This window comes from Lissotriton vulgaris, unplaced genomic scaffold (assembly GCF_964263255.1).
Source record: "Lissotriton vulgaris unplaced genomic scaffold, aLisVul1.2 SCAFFOLD_391, whole genome shotgun sequence".
Classification (NCBI taxonomy): Eukaryota; Metazoa; Chordata; class Amphibia; order Caudata; family Salamandridae; genus Lissotriton; species Lissotriton vulgaris.
The window spans coordinates 1,127,147-1,150,512 of record NW_028247903.1 but is presented as its reverse complement, the minus strand read 5'-3'; the positions used below and the strand labels follow the sequence as shown (position 1 = coordinate 1,150,512).

The 23,366-nt window shown below is 46.8% G+C and overlaps 1 protein-coding gene across 1 annotated transcript in view; it reads left to right on the top strand.

The window, feature by feature from the left end:
• The window catches only part of LOC147664985 (Golgi-associated RAB2 interactor protein 1A-like), a 221,715-nt gene extending 199,454 nt beyond the window's left edge, over positions 1-22,261 (top strand). The window contains exons 5-6 of the mRNA XM_086949841.1: positions 1,660-1,721; positions 21,944-22,261. Of these exons, the coding sequence (XP_086805967.1) occupies positions 1,660-1,721; positions 21,944-22,191 (310 nt within the window). The 3' untranslated portion in view covers positions 22,192-22,261. The remainder of the gene's footprint in view (positions 1-1,659; positions 1,722-21,943) is intronic.
• The last annotated feature ends 1,105 nt before the right edge of the window (positions 22,262-23,366 follow it).

The following is a 23,366-nucleotide window of genomic DNA, read 5'->3' as shown; positions in this document are numbered from 1 at the left end:
TAATTAAATATTATTACCAATAAATATGTTTTTATATAATTAATAATTTTTTATAATAAATTAATTAATCAATTAAAAATACAAATTAAAAATAATTTATTTTTTTAAACAAATTACCTACTAATACAAGTATTCAACAATTAACAATATATTAATTAACAATTACAAAATAATAATAAATTAATACAACAAAAACCAATACATAAATTAAACAATGTTAATATTTATAATTAAATTACTTCCCAACCTATTCCCCTATAAACCCACAACCCACTACTGAAAAGAAATTAAAATAATTAACATAATTAATATTTAATCAATTAATTAAAATTAATTACCATTTATATTTTAATTACTTACCAATTATAAATTATTTACCAATTATATTTTAATTATTTACCAATTAATCAATTAATTAAAATTAATTACCAATTACATTTGACTTAATTACCAATTAATAATTATTTAAAAATTAAATCAAAATAAATACCAAAAACTAAATTAACATATTTAATTATTTTTATTTAAATTACTTCCCACCCTATTCCCCTATAAACTCACAAGCCGCTACAGAAAATAAATTAATATAATTAACATAATTATCAATTAACCAATTAATTAAAATTAATTAGCAATTTTATTTTAACTATTTTCCAATTAATAATTAATCAACAATTAATTAAAAAATATACCAATAAATAAATAACATATTTAAATAATTATAATTAAATTACTTCCCACCCTATAAACTCACAACCCGCTACAGAAAATAAATTAATATAATTAACATAATTATCAATTATTCAATTAATTAAAATGAATTACCAATTACATTTTAATTCATTACCAATTAATAAATAATTAACAATTAATTCAAAATAAATACCAATAAATAAATTACCATATTTAATTATTTATAATTAAATTACTTCCCACCCTATTCCCCTATAAACCCACAACCGGCTAATGATTTATATTACGCAAAAAAATACCATAAAATTAATTATTTAAAATAAATTATAAATTAAATATACACTTTCCACACATATAGTAACATAAAAAACACTCTAAAAAATTGATATTAACTTACCTCTAATTCGATATTTTTGTTGTCTATATTCTGTCCATTCAATATTTTGTCCGATCTATATTTTGGAATCGATATTATTGCTATTCTAGTCGATATTTTTTAAGTCTATATTCTGTCCAGTCGATATTGTGTCCATTCTATATTTTTGAATCAATATTAATGTAAATAGATATAAAAAACTCGATATTTGACTGTACACCGTGGTGTGTCTCAGTTATTCCTATGCCTTGGTTTCAAATGCACATGGTATTTGCAGAACATGGACAGAACAGCTACTATTTAAACATATTTTTAGACTATTGAGTTAGCACTGAATGCAGTTCACTAATGATCAACCATCAGAAGATAGTTCAGTGGGGTGCACTGCCTGCTTTATCGCTGTCTGCTTAATTATCTACTTAATATTCCAGTACACTTTCTTAAAATGTTCTCCCTTCTTGCTTAATGATGCAGGGTTTTGAATAAAGGTAAAGAAACTGCAGGAACTGCTCTTGGGGCAGTTCCTTCCAGAAATGCCTGTCTTCATTGTTTGGATTCAATGATGCTATCTGTTCTTCTCCATTCCACAGTCCTGAAGATGCACTAGAGGCAACGATGACCGACCATAAACACCAGGAACCCAGAATCCCAGGTAACTTTCTGACACGGTAACTAGTACAGCTTAACCCCACAGAAATTAAGAAGTACAGCTTACCCTTAAGGCAGAAGGGATACACTTGAACCCTGGAAGGGATCAAGGATACACCCTAACCCCACAGACAATAAGGGATACATGGTAAACCAAGGGAGTAGCTAGAAAATTAAGGCACCTCCCACTTAAAATGTTTCTCTACTCATACCGAGCATGCGGAGTGAGCAAACTTGACCTTCCTTAGAAGAGCGCAGGTTTTCACCCCTCAATCCTCCTTCCATCCATCCAGCCATCCATCTCTATCCTTGCATCTTTTCAGCTCTCCCTCTGTTCCCTTTGCCTTTCCATTCAGCCACCCATTATTATATTCATGCATTCTTCAATCTGCTCTGTCATCCTTCTTGAACTGTTCATTTTTCCATCCGTCCACCCATTCACCTACTTACCAGTCAAGCCTTTCAATCTTCCATTCATCCTTTCGACCTTTCATCTGTCAACCTGTTTATCCTTCCATCTATTCATTAATTTTTTCACCTTCCATCCTACCTTCCCCTTTTTTCTAACTTTCCTTGCACTCTTTCCTTCTGTTCACCCTCCCTTCGTCCTAACATTCTTTGTTGCACTTTTCTACCCATCTGTTTTCTCTCATCCTTACTTATTCTGTCTTACCCGCTCTATCTCTCTGTTTTTCCCCTATTGTCATTATTTCTCTTTCTCAGTTTCCCTCACTGCGCATGCCAATCCTAGCCTACAACCCTCTTTCATTGTTTGTCCTACAGTGTTTTTATTAGCAGTTTTTCTGAAAACTTGCTAGCGGAAGAGGCCTGTAAACACACAATAAAGTTCAAGTGCAACACAGTTCACAACCAAATTGGGCCCACTGGAAGCCCCGGCTTAAGCTGCTAGAGTAAACCCTGCAGAGAACGTACAGGGTAGACCCGAACCCTGCAGAGTAAGTGATACAGCTCAACCCATCACAAAGCGCAAGGACTACAGCTTAGTCCTGCAGAGAGAGTAAGGGATACAGCTTAACCCCAGAGGTAGTAAATGATACAGCTTAACCACACAGAGTATTGGTGGTACAGCTGAAGCGAACAGAAGGTAAGGGATTTAACTAAACACTGCAGAGATAGTAAGTTTACTATAATACATTTGTTGATTAAGAGTAAGACTCAACACCTGCGTGTTTTTGATTGTTTATCCTTGAAAAATAAACAGATACAAAATTAATTATCATATTTAATTGAGTGAGCTCATTGCAACAGCCACAACTCTCAGTGCAGTCCAGGGGCAAAAAATATCAGACGTTATTTCAACATTCATAAATTGTAATTTATACAAATTATGCACTATTTCCAAATGCGTGCATGATAAAGAGGCGCCCGGTCTCACCAAACCCAAGTTTGCCCTTTGAGAGTGCAGTCCATTAATTCTGTGCATGTAGTTAATGTGCATCATTATTAAAACCTCCATCATTCCTATCATGTTTCAATTGTAGTAGATATACTTGCAAGGGCGATCAGACATCCCCAGGCTGTGCTGTGACTGGCGTAATAGCAATGAGAGTATCTGACATGGTGTTGCCAGATGCGAGATCTTAAATCCATGTACTGACATCACTATTCGCCGCGTTGACAACAGCAAGGCATTACCATACATTTTCTTACTAGTGCAAGTAGTTCTTTCACACTACGCAGCTACTCCATTAGGGCGCTGGGTTCAACTCTCTGATTGATCATTTTACCTCGCTCTACAAATAAATGCTTCCAATTGGCCCATGCACCTGGGCACCACCAAGCCAGATGCATGAAGTATGCCCCTTCCGTACGGCACCAGCAGCTATTAAAATCTTCTCTAAGGCCATATCTACATAGCGCAATCGAGGTACAGTAAATTCTTTGAATACATTTCAATTGAATAAGTCTTTGTCTACTATTTATAGTTGCATTCTTTACAGCCGAGTGGCAAGAAATCTACTGCTTTTCAGAGATGTCACGTCCAATAATCAGTTATCGTCTGCGAAGTTTCTTGAAAATCGCTAAGGGCGTAATACTCTATGCCAAACTATCCAGTTTATATTGTATTGTAATTGCATTTGAATAGCGCGTACTACCCCATACGAGGTGTCAAAGCGCTTTTTTGGCCAGTAGCACGCTACTCCGCGACCCATAGATGATTAGTGTTGAATTAGTATAGTGAAACATGTAAGTACATTTTTAAGTGCCGGATGGGTTAGTCAGTTATTTGGATTCGGAAGGATAGTAGAAGGATATAAGAGGAAAAAAGGTTTGTATTTATATAGCGCTTGTTACCCCTAATGGGGTGTTGAAGCACGCTCCTCCAGAAACCCATAAAGGATTAGTGGTGAATTAGTATGGTGAAATATGAAAGTAATTTGAGTGGTGGATATTAGTCAGTTATTTGGAGTAAGAAGGATAGCGGAGGGATAGAAGGGGAAGAAATGTTTGCATTCATATAGCCCCTGTCACCCCTGATGGGTGTTGAAGCGCTTTTTTGGCGAGTAGCATGCTACTCCGGAACCCGTAAAGGATTAGTGTTTAAACTTAGTATAGTGAAATATAAAGTAATTTGAGTGGTGGATATGTTATTCAGTTATTTGGATAGAGAAGGGTAGGTGGCGTAATAGAAGAGGAAAAGAGGTTTGTTATTTATGTAGCGCTTGCTACCCCTGATGGGGTTTTGAAGCGCTTTATTGGTGAGTAGCCCGCTACTCTGGAACCCATAAGGATTAGTGTTGAATTAGTATGGTGAAACATGAAATTAATTTGAGTGGTGGATATGTCAGTTAGTTATTTGGATTGAGAAGGGTTGGGGAGGAGTAGAAAAGGGAAAAAGGTTTGCATTTATTTAGCGCTTGTAATCCTGATGGGGCGTTGAAACGCTTTAATGGCGAGTAGCACGCTACTCTGGAACCCATAAAGGATTAGTGGTGAATTAGTATAGAGGAATATGGAATTTGAGAAGTGAACATGTTAGTCTGTTATTTTGATTGAAAAGGATAGTGGAGGGATAGAAGGGTGAAGGATTTTTTTTTGGTCATAGCAGTAGGAAGAGGCTTTTGGATGAGTAAAATGGTTTTTGGAGGGGAAGAGCCAGAGGGAAGAGTTTATAACGGTTTCTTTGGGGTATCGGTATAGTAAATGAGGTGTCAGATGATGCAAGGAAGGGTAGAGTAGGAAAGAGTCTAGAAAGGGTTATTTTAGGGATCATAGTAGTGGTATGGGGTCTGGGATAAATGAGAGTGGATGTAGAGGATATATTGATAGATGTTTAGGGTGAGTGATAGGTTAGTGCATTGGAAAGAGTAGTCGAAAGAAGTTTGAGATGAGTCAGAAAGGTTGGGCTAGAAGATATATTGAGAGAAGTATAGGCTGAGAAATAGGGTAGTGCATTGGAAATGCTAAATTGGAAGACAGTGATAAATATATAGATCTATAAGTACATTGAAAGTATATAGATGAATAAAGGAGGTAAGTATATGTATATTAAAAATATTGATAGAGGTACAGGATGAGAAATATGGTAGTGCATTTGATATGTTTTTTCAGGAGAAAAGTAACAGAAACACAGATCCAAGTACATGGAAGGTACATAGATGCACAATGGAAGCAAGTACATGTAGACCAAAGATGATTTTTATTTTTTATTTTAACATAATTATTCTGCATGCTTATACAAAGCAATACACAAAGATAGGTACATATCTATAGTGAAAATAAATGCTTATATACAGAGGGATATTCTGTAAATTTCAGTTTGCATATGGTGCTTATGTGGGGAAGAGCCAATTCTTGAGTAGTTTTCTGAAGATAAGGTGGCTGTCGGTGGATGTTTTGTTGGGGGTAAAGAGTTCCATAGTTTGGTTGCTTGAACAGAGAAGGATGTGCCACCCATGGTTTTTTTCTTATCTCTTGAGATTTTAAGGCGAGATGCCCTTTAGAGCGGTGGTTCCTTAGTTGAATGTGTTTGGTGATTTTATTCCTGATGGAGAGCGGTCCCATTCCATGTATTGCTTTGTGGGTGATACAAAGTAGCTTGAACGTGGATCTTCTGGCAACCGGTAACCAATGCAGGGCTTTCAAGGCAGGTGAGATGTGGCCTCGCTGTTTGATATGCAAGAGTAGTCTGGCAGCTGAGTTCTGACTCCGTGGTAGTCTTTTCATGGTCGTTAAAGTTGATCTGTGGTAGAGGCTATTGGCGAAATCGAGTTTGGACAGAAGTTAGATGGTAGCTTGGAACTTGTGTGAAAAACACAAATGAGAGAACATTTATTGTAGCATTTTTATAGTGACAAAGCTTGATCTTGCTAGTTTATCCACTTGGGCATTTATCGACAGCTTGTAGTCCATGGTCATTCCGAGGTTTCTTACTTCCTTCGATACTTTAGGCAGTGATCCCAGTTCATCAGACCAGGCGGCAAGCAGGTCATTTTAAAAAAAAATATGTTTTTATTGCAGAGTTATAGACAAAACATCGAGGTCAATTGACCGTTATACCTCTAGCATTTCAAGGCACTGTGCGTTATTAAAGTAGTACACAGCCATTCAGCCCACATCCCGGAGGCCGGGCGGCGCACCAACAGGTTCCAACAGGAGTTCGCCATGTGCTTCTCAAAGGGATATCAGGTCAACAACATAATTATGTATCTGCTTTTTTATCCATCAAACTCCCTCCCCCCTCCCCCGCCAGATACATTCAGTCACTTCGTGTGTGCGACAACCGGGCCCTCAGTGCCCGCACTATCAGGTCTATGCTAGTGCACTTCAATGACAGCAGTCTGTTAGTGCCTAGCATCTTCCACTCAAAGTTAACCCATGGGTGCTGCCCAACACCCCTTTCCCTTAAGGACCAGTCAGATCTCCCTATCGCAGGTGTCCCTCTTGTTACTGCTGCGGTGCCCCAATAACGCCCCTTCAACCCCCCCCCCCCCCCTCCCCCCACTGCTGGTGATGTGGGTTGTACTTATGGGTTCTGTCAGAAAAGCTTGTTGCCTATCGGGGTCAGGCATTCGGTCTTCCAAGCCTCATTGAACCTCACTCTCCAGATGTGCCTCCTCCTCGTCCTCGGTCAAGTAGTCGCTCAAAGCCTGCACAATCATCTCCCAAGCCTTTGCCATCTCCAAGCTCTTCTCGTTACCAGTTCTTGTGGCCTGTCGCATTCTGATCACACTCTCACATCTAGACCATTTCAATAACTCATTCGTCCATCTCCGAACTGATGGGCCCTCCCTGGATTTCCAGCGCCAAGTAATCTCTCTTTGTGCTAGCATGAGTCCCAGGTCAATAAACTTGCTCGTAATTTTAGTCTTTGTCGTGTGTGGGAACCATAGCAGCAGGCACGCCGCCATGTCGAACTCCACCTCTCTATCAGTGACTGCATTCAAAAGCTCGCCCACCTCAGGCCAATATGTCCCCAACTTCGGGCAGCCCCACAGCAAATGATCCAGCTCAACTTCGAGTGTCGAGCATCTCGGGCACGCTGCATCCTGCACCCGAAAGTGCCTTAGAAGTTTCCCTGATGTCAGATAGGCTCTATGCAATATGAAAAAGTGCACCTGTTGGAAACGGGCATTCCTGTAACCCTTCCATGTTCGTTTCAAAATGTGGCCCCAAACCGTGTCCGGTATGGGTTTACCTATGCTTTCCTCCCATTTTCCCTTTAGCGCAGTGAGCGGTTCTAGGCCCTCGTTCAGCATTCTCGAGTGGATGCAAGTCACCGCCTTGACTGTGCCCGCAGCCATCACCACGTACTGGCAGGCCATAGTCGTGTCCGGTTCCGCCAATCCCCCCCTCCAGTGTTTTTGTATCGCCGCTGTTACTGCAGCATGCAAGAGGTAGCTCCCATCCGGAAGACCAAAGTGGTCCTGCAGTACCCTAAAGGGGGCCAGCATCCCATCGGCATATAGATCCCCCACCATCTGCAAACCCAACTCCTCCCATTCCGACAACGGAGACCAGTCGCCTCCATGCGGTAGCGCTGCCAACATCCCGATAGGGATCTCCGGGGCATATGGGCGGGCGGCCTTTGCCCTCTTCAGGCTCCTGTGCCAGCACATCCGAAGGGTTTTCTCTTCAATGGTGAGATCTCTCAATCCCAGTTTCTGCTGCATTACAATGTAGAACAGGACGTGCCGCTGAATACCTCTCCCTCGTCCCTGGTCTGGGCCCCTAAATTCTCTCGCGATGTTTTGTGTTAAGATCTGTAACTGGACCGCTAGTTAATACAATTCAAAATCAGGAACCGCCATCCCACCTTCAATTTTGGGTCTGATCAAAGTATGCAACGCCACTCTACGCCTGCCATGGCCCCAAAGGAAAGCAATAACCATCGATCTCAGCTCTTTGAAAATCCGCTGAGGGATCCATATAGGTAGGGTACGGAAATAATAGAGCAACCTCGGCAAAGCCACCATTTTTAACAATGCTACTCGGCCCAGCACTGACAGAGGAAGAGAGGCCCAGAAGGACATGCATCCCAGCAACGCCCGTATGCAGCGGCCTATATTTCCCTCCAGCAGATCCGCGGCTGCGTGGTAAACACGGACTCCTAGATAAGTGAAACACGAGTCCTCCCAGACCACGTCCACTGTAAGAGGGGGATATGGCACATCTGCCCTCAGCGGAAATACGCAGGTTTTATTCCAGTTTACCTTGAGGCCTGACAACCTACCAAAGCGAGAGAGCATCTCCGTCGCCCCTCTAAGAGCCCCTTCCGTATCCTCCAAATAGAGCAACAGGTCATCCGCATACAGTGAGATATGGTGAGTTTACTCTCCACATCGAACTCCAGCATACAATTCTCCTGTTCTTGCCTACGCCGCCAGTGGTTCCATCGCTAGAGCGAACAGGAGAGGGAACAGCGAACAGCCCTGCCTCGTCCCTCTACGCACCGGATAATCGGGTGATATAACAGACCCCAATCGCACTCTGGCAGTAGCAGCAGCATAGAGGACCCTCGTCCATTGGCCAAAGCCGCCTCCTAGGCCGAACTTCTCTAGCACCCTATCGAGATACTGCCACTCAAGACTATCGAAGGCCTTCTCAATATCCACCGACAGTACAGCAGATTTATATTCCGAGTCTGAGGCGCTGTCCAGTATAAGGATCAGGCGGCGGATGTTAATGGATGTGTTCCTAGTGGGAATGAACCCTGCCTGGTCTTCATGTATCAACGTGGTCATGTGTGGTAGTAATCTAGTGGCCAGAATACGACTTAAGATCTTGTAATCCACCGTCAGCATAGATAGGGGTCTATACGACGTCACATCCAAAGCCTCCCTACCAGGTTTCAGCAGCGGCACTACTAAAGCTTCCCTCATTGATTGGGGAAGGCGTCCTAGGGTCAGGGCTTCGGAATACACTACCAAGAGCCTTGGTGCCAAAACATCTATGTATTTCACATAGAATTCAATCGGCAGGCCATCCACCCCCGGCGTCTTGTTTCTAGCCATCTGCTTAATGGCCACCCGAATCTCCGATAGCGTTATTGGGCCGCCCAGATCCTTCGCTGTCTCGTCATCCAGCACCGGGAGCTGAACAGTGTCCAGGTAGTCGCCTATCATAGCGTTGTCCACCTCCAACTGACTCTCATATAGAGTCGTATAGTATGACTGAAAGCGAGTCAAAACCTCAGTCTGTGAGTAAACCACCTCCCCCGATCCCGTTTTAATGCTCATGATCGGGCAACCCCTAGGCTCCGGGTTAGCGAGTTTAGCAAGTAGTGTGCCCACCTTATCTCTTTCCCCATGCACCTTGGTGAGGTATAGCTTGTAATCATAGCACCGCAGCCTCTCTGTTTCTGTCGCCACTACTTCTTTCGCCTCTAATAGCCGGCCCTGTAGGTCCGGTCGCTCAGGCCTGCGCTGCTCCAGATCCCTTAGTACACATTCCGCCTTCCCCAGATCAGCCAAAACAGTCGTCCTTGCATTCGAGAAACTGCCCATACACACACCTCTCACCACCACCTTCATCACATCCCATTCAATCGATCTTGTGGTGGCCGTACCCTCGTTCACGCCAAAATAATGCTCAATGCCCTGTTGGACCGTGTCGCTAAACACCAGATCCTCTAATGTGTCAGGCCGCAGCCTCCATGTCGGGACCGCAGATTTCGCCCGCTGCCATTGTACCGTCATCAGTAAGGGATTGTGGTCCGAAATGGTTCTGGCGAGGTACTCCGTGTGCGTTATCATGGCAGCCAGGGGTCCACTACACAGTATGGAATCTATCCTAACATGTAATGCATGCAATGCCGAGAAGAAAGAATAGTCCCTAATCTCAGGATGCTGCTCCCTCCATACATCTACAAGGCCCCACCTCTCTTGCCAGTCTTTCCTGTGTGTGGCCAGCCTACGCACTGGGGAGTCGGCCAGTGGCGGATGTAATCTGTCTCGCGTCACATCAATGATCAAATTTAAGTCCCCACCCATTATGATGGGGCCCGCCAGGAAGTGTGCCAGCGAGCCTGAGAGACTATCAAAAAAACAGGCTTGGTCAACATTGGGGGCATATACACTACTCAGGACCACCTCCCGGCCATACAGCCTACCCTCTACCACCACAAACCGACCTTCCGGGTCCACTAGCTGATTTGTGGCCTGGAACAGGACCCCCGCTCTCACCCATATCAACACCCCTCTGGCAAACGCCGAATATGTTGTGCCAAACACCTGGCCATGCCACCTCTTCTGCAATGCAGTGCATTCCTGCTTGGTCAAATGGGTTTCTTGCAACAGTGCAATTTGGACGCCTCGCCTCACCAAGTAGGCGTGCACCTTGCTTCGCCGAGACATAGTTCGAAGTCCACGGACATTCCATGTAAGGCTTTTTAAATCAGGTAACTTTCCCATTGCTGCCATACCCCTCCATTTCGGCCGTGTCAGTTGGACACCCACATCCTTGCAGTAATCCCCCCCATATAAAACACCCCAAAAAACTCCCCCAACCCCTCTCCCCAGAACAGGACCTAACAACGCAGCATCAGTCCCCATCCAAACTTGTAACATCACACACAGTCCACTACTCTGTGGTCGTCACCACAGGAAGCCTTAAGGGCAATGAGGGGTAGGTCAGGGCCGATCTGGGGCAAGCCAGGCCCTCGCCCCAAGCCCATGATCCCATATGATAGTTGCAACAGAGTACCTGCTAATTCGCCAAGCACCAGAGGTAGGCCGCTCCAACAGGAGCCGCAAACGTGACCTTTACTTCGAGTATCATTCGTTGAACAGTCCATCTGTCGTTTGTGGGGTGACCTTCGGCCCCACAGAGCTATCTGCCTCTGACAGTTCTTCTCCAGATTTTCTGCTCTCATCTTCAGAATCTGAGTCGTTCGATAACTTCTCCTGCTGTGATCCTGTGAGGATCGCCGTTGCAGCCAGTGCCCCCTTTCTGTCCGCCGCCATCTGGTCAGTTCGCATTGCTCTCTTAAGTTTGTTCCGCTTGCGGATGCGTTGTGACTTTCGGAACAGGACCGGCTTTTGTCTCTCCTTTTCACTCTTATTTTGACGATTCGTACCAGCGCGGTACAGCTCGAGCCACGACCACGCCTCGTTCGGGGTCTGGAAGAATTGGGTCGTTCCATCCAGGATCACTCGCAGTTTGGCCGGAAAGAGTAGGGAGTATTGTATACCTTCGCCTCTCAGTTCTTTCTTCACGGCCAGAAAGGATGCCCTGTTCCTTTGGACTTCCTGCGTATAGTCTGGGAAAACCGTAACCGAGCTATTGTCTACCTTGAAAGGGCCCACCGAGCGAGCCCTTTGTATCAGGAAGTCTCGGTCCCTGAAGTGCAAGAGTCTGACTACTATCGGCCGAGGAGGGCGGCACTGCATGGGCGGACGGGCCAGGACCCTGTGCGCTCGCTCCAGGGAGAAGAATGGAGATAGGCCCTCCGGGGCCAAGACCGTTTTAAACCAGTTTTCCATGTAGGCCACGGCATCATCCCCCTCAATTTTTTCCGGCAGGCCTACCACCCTTACTTTGTTTCTCCGATTACGGCTTTCGGAATCCTCCGCGCGTATCTCTAGTGTAGCCAACCGGTCAAGGATATCAGATAGTTTGCGTTCTGCGGTGACCACCGCCGGTTTTAGTTCCTGGAGCAGTTGTTCGTTGTCCTTTACTCTGTCAGAAAGTTTCGCGTGATCTGCCCTCAAGAGACCCAGTCCTGTGGCCACCTGCGCTATGTCCTGGTGCAGGGATTCCTTGGTCGCAGTGATCGCGTCCAGTATGCCATCCAGTCGTGCATTCAGTCTTAGTTCTTGCGCCTATGCATCCGGGGCCGTGCGGAGTCCGCCATCCACGTCCGGCATGTTTGATTGGTCGTTTCCTTGCTTCATGCTCAAGTCACTGCCAATGGTGGCCATCTGGGTCACCGCATGTACTGTGGCAAAGTTGCCACTAGTGGATGGACCGGCCCAAATTTCCGTCAGCTGAGCGGAGTACCCCTCGGTCACTCTCTTCACTCTGTGGCCTCAGCGTCCCTCCCTAGCTATGACCATCATTTCCAGGAAGCAGGTCGGCCACCGCTCAGGGACCCATTCTCGTGCTCAAAATGGCAGTCCAGTGATCACTCCATTCAGTAGCACCCCAACAGGCTCCACGCGGCTCAGGGGCCCCTTCTTACAATTTCAGTCGCTGTCCCCTGCCGGACTCACCGCACCCCCATGACAGGTCCCAGCAATGCCAGGTGCAGGAAAGTGTCCAGTTCGGAAGCGCTGGGGAGCTGACTGTGCGCTCCCAAGCGCGCAAACAGGGACCGGCCAGAGCTCTATCCGGGCGAGTGCGCCGCTTCCCAGCAGCCCAGTGCAGCGACCTCCCCCGCCACCTGGGTCCCGCTTGCCCGTCTTCTGGTTGGCACGGCATCAACAGTGTGTCGTCAGTGACCACCGCTCTTTGTCTGCCTCATCGAGCTCACAGGGCCTGTCCGGGTGTATTCCCCACAGCCTCCGCTCCTCGGCTCATGGACCGGCACTCCCCCAGGGCTCTCGCTCCGGCCGCTGAATAGTCCCCAGTCCGTGCGCCAGCTCCGCCGAGCTGCTCACCTTCTTTTGCTGCACTGTTCAGCTCTTCACTGCCCGCCAGTGCTCCGGCGCCGCCAGGCTCCCAGCCGCCGCGGGGTCTCCCGGCGTCACCCTGGGCCATGACCCCTCGCAAATGGCCGCCGGGTCCAGCGGTGGGGGGATGGGCTCTCAGACCGCAGGTCTCCGGAGCGGCAGACAGCGCTTCGCACCGCCCTCACAGCTTCCCGTCCCCCGCACGGCAAGGGCCTCACTCCCCAGAATCCTCGGGCAGCAGCCTCCGCCGCACCTCAGCCGCGGTCCGCCGCTCCCCGCAGATCAGCCTCCGCAGTTCGGGCGGCTGCCATCTTGCTTTTTCACGCGCAGCTCTTCAAGGCTCCGGCATCGGGTCTCGGCTCCGCTTCCGACTGCCTGTCGGCCCACAATCGCGTTCCGCCGTTTGTCCGGTGCCTTAGAAAGGATTTCCGAGCTTCAGCTACCTCGGAAGCGAGGAATACCAGGATAAATGCGGGATCAGGCACGGAGCTGCAGGCTCACGCCGCCATCCCGATCGGCGTCCAAACTACGCCCCCCAGGCGGCAAGCAGGTCATAATGTTTCCAATCGCCACACATGAGTATTTCCTTTTTGGAAGCATTCAATTTGAAATGGCTCCAAGTTATCCACTGATCCACGGCTCTGAGGTAACTGAAAATTGGGGATTTTCCAATGTCTTTGGGGCATTCCAGTCGAAGGAGTATTTGCGAGTCATCTGCATAGTTTAGCATGTGAGGTGCAATTGATTGATCAGTACCGGTAAGGACTTCATGTAGATGTTGAAAAGCATGGGCGAGATGATACTGATTTTGTGGAGTATGGTTTGGATGAGAAAGGTGGGCTATGGATGACATTAGTTCTGTTTCAAAGGTAAGGCGCGATCCAGTCTAGAGCAGTTCCCTCTAATCATAGATTCTTTGTTTCCGAGTGTCATGGTCAACCGTGTCCAAGGCAGCCGAGAGGTGCAAGAGGAGTAGCGCAGCAACCTCGTTGCGGTCTACAGTATTCTTCAGATCATCCCAGATGGCAAGGAGGGCAGATTCAGTGCCTCTTCCATGATGGAATCCTGTTTGGAAGTCTGAAAGTATGTAATTCTCTTCAATGAATTGTGACATCTGTGCGACCACTGCTCTTTCTATCAGTTTGTCAAGGAAAGTTCCATTTGTAATGGGTCTGTAGTTGTCAGGGTTCAGGGGGTCTCCAAGTTTGTTTTCTTCAGTAAAGGGCGTATGTGTGACTTTTTGAGTTCTTCTGGAAATATTCTGGTAGTGAAGGAATCGTTCATGATTCTTCTTACTGGAGTGGAAGCAGAGGTTGTTAAAAGAATTGTCTTGAAAGTTTGTGGTGGACATGGGTCAGAAGGGCTGCCGGCAGGCCTGCTTGCTTTTACCAGGTCCATAAATTCATTGTGTGAGATTTGTTGGAAGGAATGGAGAGGCTGTTAGAGTATTCTTCGATTGTTGTTTTGTACACGGATTAGTGCTGGTGCTTTATTTCTGTTTTAAGTACGAATCCAATGTGTCTGCTTTGTCCGTGTAATGATTTGCCAGTTTGTTTGGAGTCTTCCTTCTGTATAACATTTTTTATCACACTGAGGGATCCTAGCTCAGCGGAACAGCTTGTTGTGACATTTTGAAGTGTCTCCCATATTCTATAATACAGGAAGATGTTCAGTGTCTCAAAGGTTGGATTACTATCATGTATCTGATAAAGGGACTTAAAAGTACCTTCACTGAACAGCTTTCCCATATTCCTTATATTTACTCTCTGCAATTGGCCGATTACCCCTCTGTCCAGCATAGCAGGCAGCCAGTCGCACCACTCCACACGGATAACACTGGGATACAATACATAAATAGAATTTGACGACGGTTTATTAACCATTGTGTGAGTGCAGTGTCGAGCTTACTGGCTCTATATCAAAGCCTCTTCTGGTGTGAGTTTTGAACCATTTTGACAGAAGCACCATGGGAGCACCTGCATCTTTATCTTGTGTGGCAAATTCAGTGTGCAGACTGAGCCTCTGCAAATATATAATATATATAGCTCCAGGCTTGGGGCCCCCTTGCTGCCCTGCTCACATGGCAGCATCAGCATAGACCATTTAATTCTGGATTGTTTCCCTGCCCACAGTCGCTTTAGCATTAAGCTATGCATACCATGAAAGAAAGGGCAAGTGAGAACTATCGAGATATTTTGCAACAAGCATAGCAGCTTCGGGAGTATCACCATTTTCACTATGTCCATTCTGCTGGCCAGAGTCACTGGAAGTGTGATTCATCTCTCAATGTTATCAGGCAATTCTAATTGTTGTGCCATCAGTGCAGCTTATCACCTCCAATGAATTTTGATGCACCATTATATCCAAATATTTTACTTGCTTATGCATACCTGCATGGGTTTAAAGACTGTAGTCTGATTTAAAATTGACATAGATATTTTATGGCCTAGATGCTGTGACACCAGAAACAGTAGTTGGATTATTAATTAGGCTATAGCATTGGGAGTAAAGTTGAAGAGGCATGCCCTATCACTCACACCATGGGATTAAAAGTCTAATTATTTTTGACATTACTCACTCCTTCCTACTGAAACTTAGGTCTAGCCCTGCGCCCATGAGCATTGATGTTTGTTGATGCCTGCAGGTGGAAAGCTGCTATTCCCTGCCTATTCTCCAAGCTGCACTGAAATAGCATTACAACTGATCCTTAAGTTTCTCTAAGGGTAGGGGGTTACCTGGCGCGCCTGCTGTGGTAAAGTTCAGGGCGTTGGAGCAGAGAGACCAGCAGGAGACTCCCAGTATGATATCAGAGTCCGACACAATGGTACCATATTTGATTGGGGCTTCTAGAATGTAGGGACGGTCTAGGCGCTTGCTTCATCCTTCCCACTCCCAAAACGACCCTTTGGACTCTACAACCTGCGAGTCCACTATTGCACTGGATGGCATCGAGAGGGGCAGGCCCCCAGCCAGAAAGGAAAAGAGCAACTGAAACTTGTGTGGAACTCATATCGAGGAAGCAAGCCGCCTAGAAGCCAAGCTGGCCAGCCAAACAGGCTAAAACTGACCTGGGGTGTCAACCTTATTAAGAGTCATGTACCTGCAGAAAGCAATTAAGATATATCTGAGTGCTTTTAGCTGAAGCATCTCCTAGCTGCAGTAAGATGATTTTTTTTCCCAAACCATCTTTTTTAAAGTTTTGCGTTATCAACGGCAGCTGATAATGTTGTATGGTTCTAAAAATACAGATTCAGGCTTGTGCTGCAAATGTGTCAATAGCAATACATAGTACAGGAATATGATGGCATGTTAGTTCCTTCCTCTGCAACCTAACTAGAAACAAAGAACATGGGCCTATTCCCCCATTCCACCTAAGACAGTAAAATAAGAAACAGACACATTATAGAGACTAGAGACGCCATAGTTCTCTGGGGGGAGAGGGGGTATTAGCAAATTGGGGGGGGGGGGGCGGTAAAAGTCCGGGGCCACCCACCCATTATGGTACTTGGGGCAGGGGTGAGAAAGGCTGTCAAGGATCCCTTGGAGAATAGACAATAACATATCCCATGCAGCCGCTATGGGTCTCTTCTTCTGGTCTCCTCTCGCCGGGGCATCTGCCATGCCCCATTTTATGGTTGCCTCGCGCCGGTGTTCCGTGCCCTGGAGCGTAGAGATTTTGCAGTGCATCGGTATCAGTCGGCGCGCTAACAGCAATGCCAAATCAATAAAGCATTTTGTGACACCCCCATCTGTTGGCGCTTATAAAGACCCAAAATACAGCTATCCGCTCTGTCCAATCCCAGGCCGCCTGTAACACAGGTTATGGTTGTGCATACTTCAGTTTAAAGCGCACAAGCACTCGGATAGGAGCAGGACATATGTATCATGTCTGCCACAGGGGCATGACATCGAGAGATAGTTTGGGGATGCTGTAGGGTAAGTTTTGTGCGATTTGACTGTTGTGAGGTAGACTCAATGTATGTTAAACTGAAAGTACTGGAAGCAGGCGCTACAAGAGACTTTTCGCGAGTTTACCAAGGCTCTGTTCCTTTCCTTCTGTGACAGACAGCGCCCAATGTTGCATTGCCAGTGTTGATGCAAGGGTGCCAGTGCCTCTTGTTTTGTATGAGAGAGGGATGTATGTGGTGTGTTGTATGTGAGAGGGCTTTTGCAAGCCAGGTGTATCAAACGGTGCTCATTGTGTGGAGGACTGGCGTCAAGGGGCCTGGAGTGGGCTTGGTGTCAATGGTTCCCCACATACGTTCCAGTTCAATTTGCAAGGCATTTATGTGTCAGACACTGGCCCGCTGGGAGCCCTGTTTGCTCTGTCTACAGGTCAAATGAGATGACGCTTCGTACTGGAATACGTCGCCCACGGTTCTGACCTCCGCAGCACCCCATAGTGCCAACCCCTCCTGAAATGCGGCGTCTCTAAAAGCTAGACTAGAGCGCAGCAGGATCTCAGGTGTGTACAACGTTATATCGGGCGTGATCGACAGCACTCGGTGATGGCATATGATGACACCGAAAGGAGCCTATTAGATGGCACCGTTAACATTGAGCCAGGGAGGAACAGTTCCTGGACAAAACTGATTGCTCCTGTCCCCGGGTCCGATCTCACCTCCATCACCTTTCACCGCCAGCTAGTCATTGTGCCCGCCATTGGAACTGTGCCATCAAAGACTAATGCTCGAACACTGGAGTGCCAAGCCCTCCACTCTCAGTTGGCCATTGCAGTTTGGGGAGAGCCAACCTCAGCCTTCCCTTGTCCCACACCAAGCCCCCCACAATTACATTCACCGTATGAAAGGTGCTGCGGGGATAGGGATTGTCAAATTGAAGTATAAAAGCAGTTGCAGCAGTACAATTTTGGAGATGGCCACCTGACCTTGCACTGTAAGGGGGAGGGAGCACCAAAAGGCAATCTGAGGTTGTAGAGAGGAGATAGTTGTTGGAGGTTGCCATCAAGTAAATCTCAGGTCGTATGGTAAATATTCATGCCCAAGTACCGAAAGGTGTGCAGCTTCCATCTTATGGTATGAGTGACGACCACAACAGTATGAGTGGGACGTTCCGGGTGCGGTGGGAACAGACAAGTCTTGGCCCAGTTTACCCCCAGGCCCAAGGTAGCTTTGAATTTGGCCAGAATTGGGGGCGGTCTCATCCACACCATCCCAAGCATCTTTTATGTACACAAGGATGTCGGTGGTGTACAGGGAGACTGCAAGAGTCTCACTGCCAACCTGTACACCCCAGTCCACGGCAGACTGCCAAAGGTAATGAGCCAGAAGCTCCATCACCAAGGCAAATACTAATGGCGAGAGGGGTCATCCTTGGCGTGGGGCCCTGTAAATGAGGAAGGAGTTGGAAATTCTGTGATCGATTTTCACCCTCGCTAATGGTTCAGTCTATAGAAGCTTCATCATTCGGTACAGTCTAACCCTATGCCAACTTTCTGCAACACTGCAAACATATAGTCCCAGTCCAGGGTATCAAATGTTTTTCGAAGCCCAGGAGCAGACAGGCTAAGTATGACCGGTGCACTGGAGCCTCCTCCAAAATTCTATGCAGCTGGAGAATGTGGAGAATGAGACCTGCCTAGTATAAGACCATTCTGGTCATGGTGGACCAGTATTGTCTGGTGCTTCAGCACACGCACTACCAGTACCCTTCTCAGGATTTTATAATCACCACCCATTATAGACAGCAGTCTATAAGATGAAATGTCCAACAGGTCCCTTCCTGGCTTAGGGAGGGATACCAACAGGGCCTCCCTCATAGATGGAGGGAGTTGAACAGCAGAAAGGCCTGCACTGTACATTTCAATGAGTTTGGTGGCCAGCAGGGTGTTAAGTGTTTTATATAATTCTATAGGTAGGCTGCTTAAGCCGGAAGTCCAGTATGGTATCCCTAATTTCCTGCTCTGACACTGGGCCATTTAGGGCTTCTCTGTGGTCCATAGGCACTGCTGGAAATGGGATATCATGGAGGAATTTGTATGCCCCAAGCTGTTGGCAATGAGCTGTGGGGTTGTAAAGTGCCTGGTAGTGCTTACAGAAAACACTATGTATCGGTTCCTGTGTGGTAGCCACCTTACCAAGGAGACCATAGACATTGTTCTCCAGCTAGATGTTGGATGCCCCCTTCAGCAACCATGCTAATAGGTGCCACTTTTAGCTCCATCCACGTGCGTTTTGGCTTGGTTAGCCTTTAAGTCCAGGCATTCCCGCAATTCAGTCCATTGAGCAAAGCAAGTTCTGGCTTCAGCCAATTCAACCTGGGCATCGTCTTTCCCCATCGCGGCCGCTTGAGATCTCGTTAAAAGGTCTGCACTTGGGTGAGTTCCAGATTGAGCATATCCCTTACTCTATTAAGGTATGTATACAGTGTCCCCGGATAACAATATTTAGAGCATCTACTCTACCATACGTGTGGAGGCTGTATTGCTGTTTTCTGTTATGTAGGTAGTGAGTATCGCTTGGATCGAGCCGCGGAACACAGTCTTCCAAAGCCGTCGGTTGCAAATGCCAGATGGGCATCGGTGGTATGGGGTACCCCCACCCCACACGCAACAGCAATGGATTATGGTCAGAGTTTTTCCCACGTATTCCACCTCCACTAACTTAAGGTGGGTGGCAAAAGAAGCAATCCAATCAAACATGAAGATCGTGCGCTGGGAAATAAAAGGAGTACTCCTTGGTGGCCGGTTGCAGGGCACACCAGATATCCACAAGGGACCAGTGTGTGAGTCATTGCAAAAGTATGACGCAGCGCGCACGTGAGGAACTGATGAAGAGGAGGATAAAACCTATCCAGTGCAGGTCCAAATACACAACTAAAGGATCCAGGGAAGGTGGGACTAGTGGGTCAAAAGTGAAGATATTTATGCGAAATACCTGGCCTAAGAAACATTTGGCAAACACTGCCTATCTCCACTGACACAACACATAATGTCCTTCTGGGTCTACCTCCACTGTGTTGCTCTCAAATGCCTTAGATGGCCGCATCCATATGAGCACTCCCATAGCATAGGACAAATAGGTCATGCAAAAGCATTTCTTACTCCATTGTTTCTGATGTTTCAAATGTTCCTCCTTCGCCAGGTGAGCTTCTTGCAAGAAGGCTACATGTACCCCTCACCCTCAGAGATATTGATGAACAGAGTGGGCTGTTCCCAACCCCCTGACATTCCAAGTGAGAAACGTTCAATTTGTCATCCGACACAAAAAACCAGAGCGGAAATAGGGGAAGTCCTCCTCCGATGGAGAAACCCCAGGCATAGCGTATAGAAGGTACAATGAGAGACTCCACTAGAACAAAACAAATTCCAGAACTCCCCACCAGCTGCTCCGTCTGCAGTGTATTTGGCAGCCCCCTCCCCCAACCCCCAGGTCAATCCGCACCCACAGGCTCAACAATTCAGGATGGGAGGGTGGGGAGGGGAGGGAAGGGGGGGCATGCCCAAGCATGCTACAACCGCTCCTTGCTCCCAGGCGAGGCCCTGTCCACCTGATGGGCAGAGAGGCCATGCCACCGACTCCGCACTACCACAGCCCTCAGGATCGCCACTTGAGCAGGAATGGGAGGCTCCCAGGCCGCTCAGATCTACGAGGTGGCCCCCGCTATGACAAGACCCCACTCTCTCTCACATCAGTCCGTTCCTATGGAGCTGGATCCAGGACCACAGCATGGTCGATGGGACTCCCCGGGCTCTTCTCGGGGAGTCCGGGCATAAGGGGGGGCTCCCATCTTCACCCTTAGCCCTTCTCCACCCGCTCTAATGAGCCCAGAGGCCTGCCACCAAAGCCTCACCCCCTTGGCCCCCAAGATCACCGCACAGCCAGCAGCAAGAGTTCTCGGGCCCCTACTGTGCCGCTGAGACGAAAAAAGGGTACTCCAGACAGTACTGCTGATGGCCCCCCTGCCTCAGGTCCAGTTGATAGTGGTGGATTACAGTGCCCCCACTACGGAGCCTCAGGGACTTGCGCCCACCATCTTGCTGTGCTCAGCCACGCCCCTCAAGCTGCAGTAAGATAACATTACTACTAAGCCATATGCTACACAACAGTTGAAGGAGGGTACTGATAGTAAAATCCAGTGTGCTGGCACGGCAAAGCAAGGATGAAACGCCCTGCATAATGCCTCTGACACTGGTATGCAATGTAATGCATGCCATAGTGAACAATGAGATGACCCTGGTACTTGCTTCGTCTCAATCCTACTCCGCCTGGCATATAGCGCACACCGGGGGAGATGACATCTCATGTGGGGACCTCATTACTGTATTTTTTGCAATGAGCTTAAATATGTTGACCCTTTCAAAGCTTCCATTTGGAGGGAAGCTCTCTGTTACGTAGAGGTTTCCCCACTCGTGTACCTGACAGCTTTTAGCTGCCCGGCTGTGGGAGACCTTTGGTGGGCTATACCATGAACCCTCTCCCTTGTATGATTCTCCCCAACAAATACCTGCCTACCTGTGCTCCTTATTGCTATTTCCCTTATGTGCTGCTCTGTCTCTCACATGCTTTCCCCCCGCAACCCCCCAGTGTTGCTCTCTCCCTCGTGTGCTGCTTTTCTCCACCTCTACCCACCAAGCTTAATTTTTATTTTATCCCCCTACACGCTGTTGCTTTCCCAAGCTGGTCCTGCTTTGCCTCCCTACCCTTTGTGGGAATTTTTTTTTTAAGTTGTTTGTTTTGCAGACCCACAGCTTTCATTTGTTGCCAAAATTGATTTTTGTTTTAATATACTGTGTGCCATCTTAGATCAGTGTATGGGAAAAAAGAAAGTGTGCCTGCATCATTATGTAGGCACGTGCATGCATGGTGACGCATGCCGGCACACACATCATAGGGTATGCATGTGCCTAGAAACTGGTGCTACTGGCAACAACGGCGGGTTATTATGCGCCATTTTTCTTTCTTTTTTGCCGATGCTGCACAGCATTGGCAAAAAGCATTGGCATGGCATTCTTCCAGCTTTCATGGGTAGCCTATGTGTACTCTCAGTTGGTTGGTGACTCAACAGGTTCCTCCCAAGAAGATGCTGTGTTTAAAGGCAACTATGAGCAGATTAGATAGACTTGACAAGCTTAGTTCACCAACCCAGCTTCTGCTTTCTCTCACACTAAACACCATCTTTTTCTGCTCCACAGGAAAACACCAAAAGGGATATTGCTTCTGCAAAAAGTGTAATAAATGCATTGGTATTGGTCCACTCAAGCCACTGCTTATTTCTGGAGAAGATTACAAAGTTACTGCTGAGCCTGCACGTGAGACGGAAGTTCATGACCATGGACTCTGGGTGAGAGATGAACCCACAGGAATGATGCCGCTCTCTCGTCTCAGCAGTCTCATAGCTTTTGGAGAGACAAGCACTGACCCTGTCCATTCGAATCAATGATGAGTTGTCTTCTCTCACTTCATTACAGTGACCTAGCTCCATGTCATTATTTTTTATCACAAGCATTCCCTCATAATGTGTGAGTAATAAAATATAACACTCTGTGATAAACATGTTACTACTTCTTTATATTAGTGTAACAACTTGTTCGAAGTCTGTTGCATCTTTAAATGATGGCATATGACTCACTGGGATTATGATATACAGACGAGGAGGACTTACTCTCAGTGGAGAAGTGTGGCTCAATGGTTAGAGCGGCAGACCCTGAAGCAGAGGGCTGGCCCGGGACCAGGGTTCAATTCCCGCCTCGGACCTGATAATTCTTGCCTCGGTGCCTATTCTACTCATGGGTCCCACTCTGCAACTCTGGGCGCTTGCTTAATCTCCCCAACGGCCCCAACAGCGCTGGGATGCCTGGCTTCACTTTGGGGGTGCCCAGGAGTGGACATTTTCACAGGGAAAAAGCCAGGAAGGGTTCCACAGCGGTATGCGTTACAGCGCCAGGACACCCCAGTTGGTGTATTAGTGCCGCTTTACAAGTACAAATTACATTTACATCACTTCTGCCTAAAAATAAAAGATGATGTGCCAAGTAGGAATGAAGGTTGTTACATGGGGAACCGGGACCACACTCCCATTTGTCTTATTATGGCTCATGCCATGATTTTTATCACTGCAACAATATACAAATCCACTGCTTGGAGAGGAGTGGGTCCCTGACCATAAAGGACAAAAGCAACAACTTGCCACCAGCGTAGAGATCATCTAGAGGAAGTGTGCTACCTAGAAGCCATGCTGGCCAGCCAAGGTAACTGGAAGCGACCATGGATATCAGCCTCATTAATTATGTTGAAAACCTGCAGAGAATAGTCCAGATTTGTGAGGGTGACATGCAGCAGCCCTACCCTTCACTGCATTTGACATTATGGACCCTGTGCATATCCATTTCAAACTTAAGAGGTAAACAAACATTCCGTCTTCTCCAAAGCCCTTACAGTAGGGTCTTACTGATTGTGGCGGATTACCAAAGAATGCCTTAAACCATTCATCAAGCCCTTACTTTTCCAAATATATTGAAGAATAAAGTTGTGGTTGGACCATAACACTTCACAGCAGTTCCAGTTGGTGAAGCAGTGTGTGCACCTGCAAACTGATAATGCTGGCTGTGAATGGCC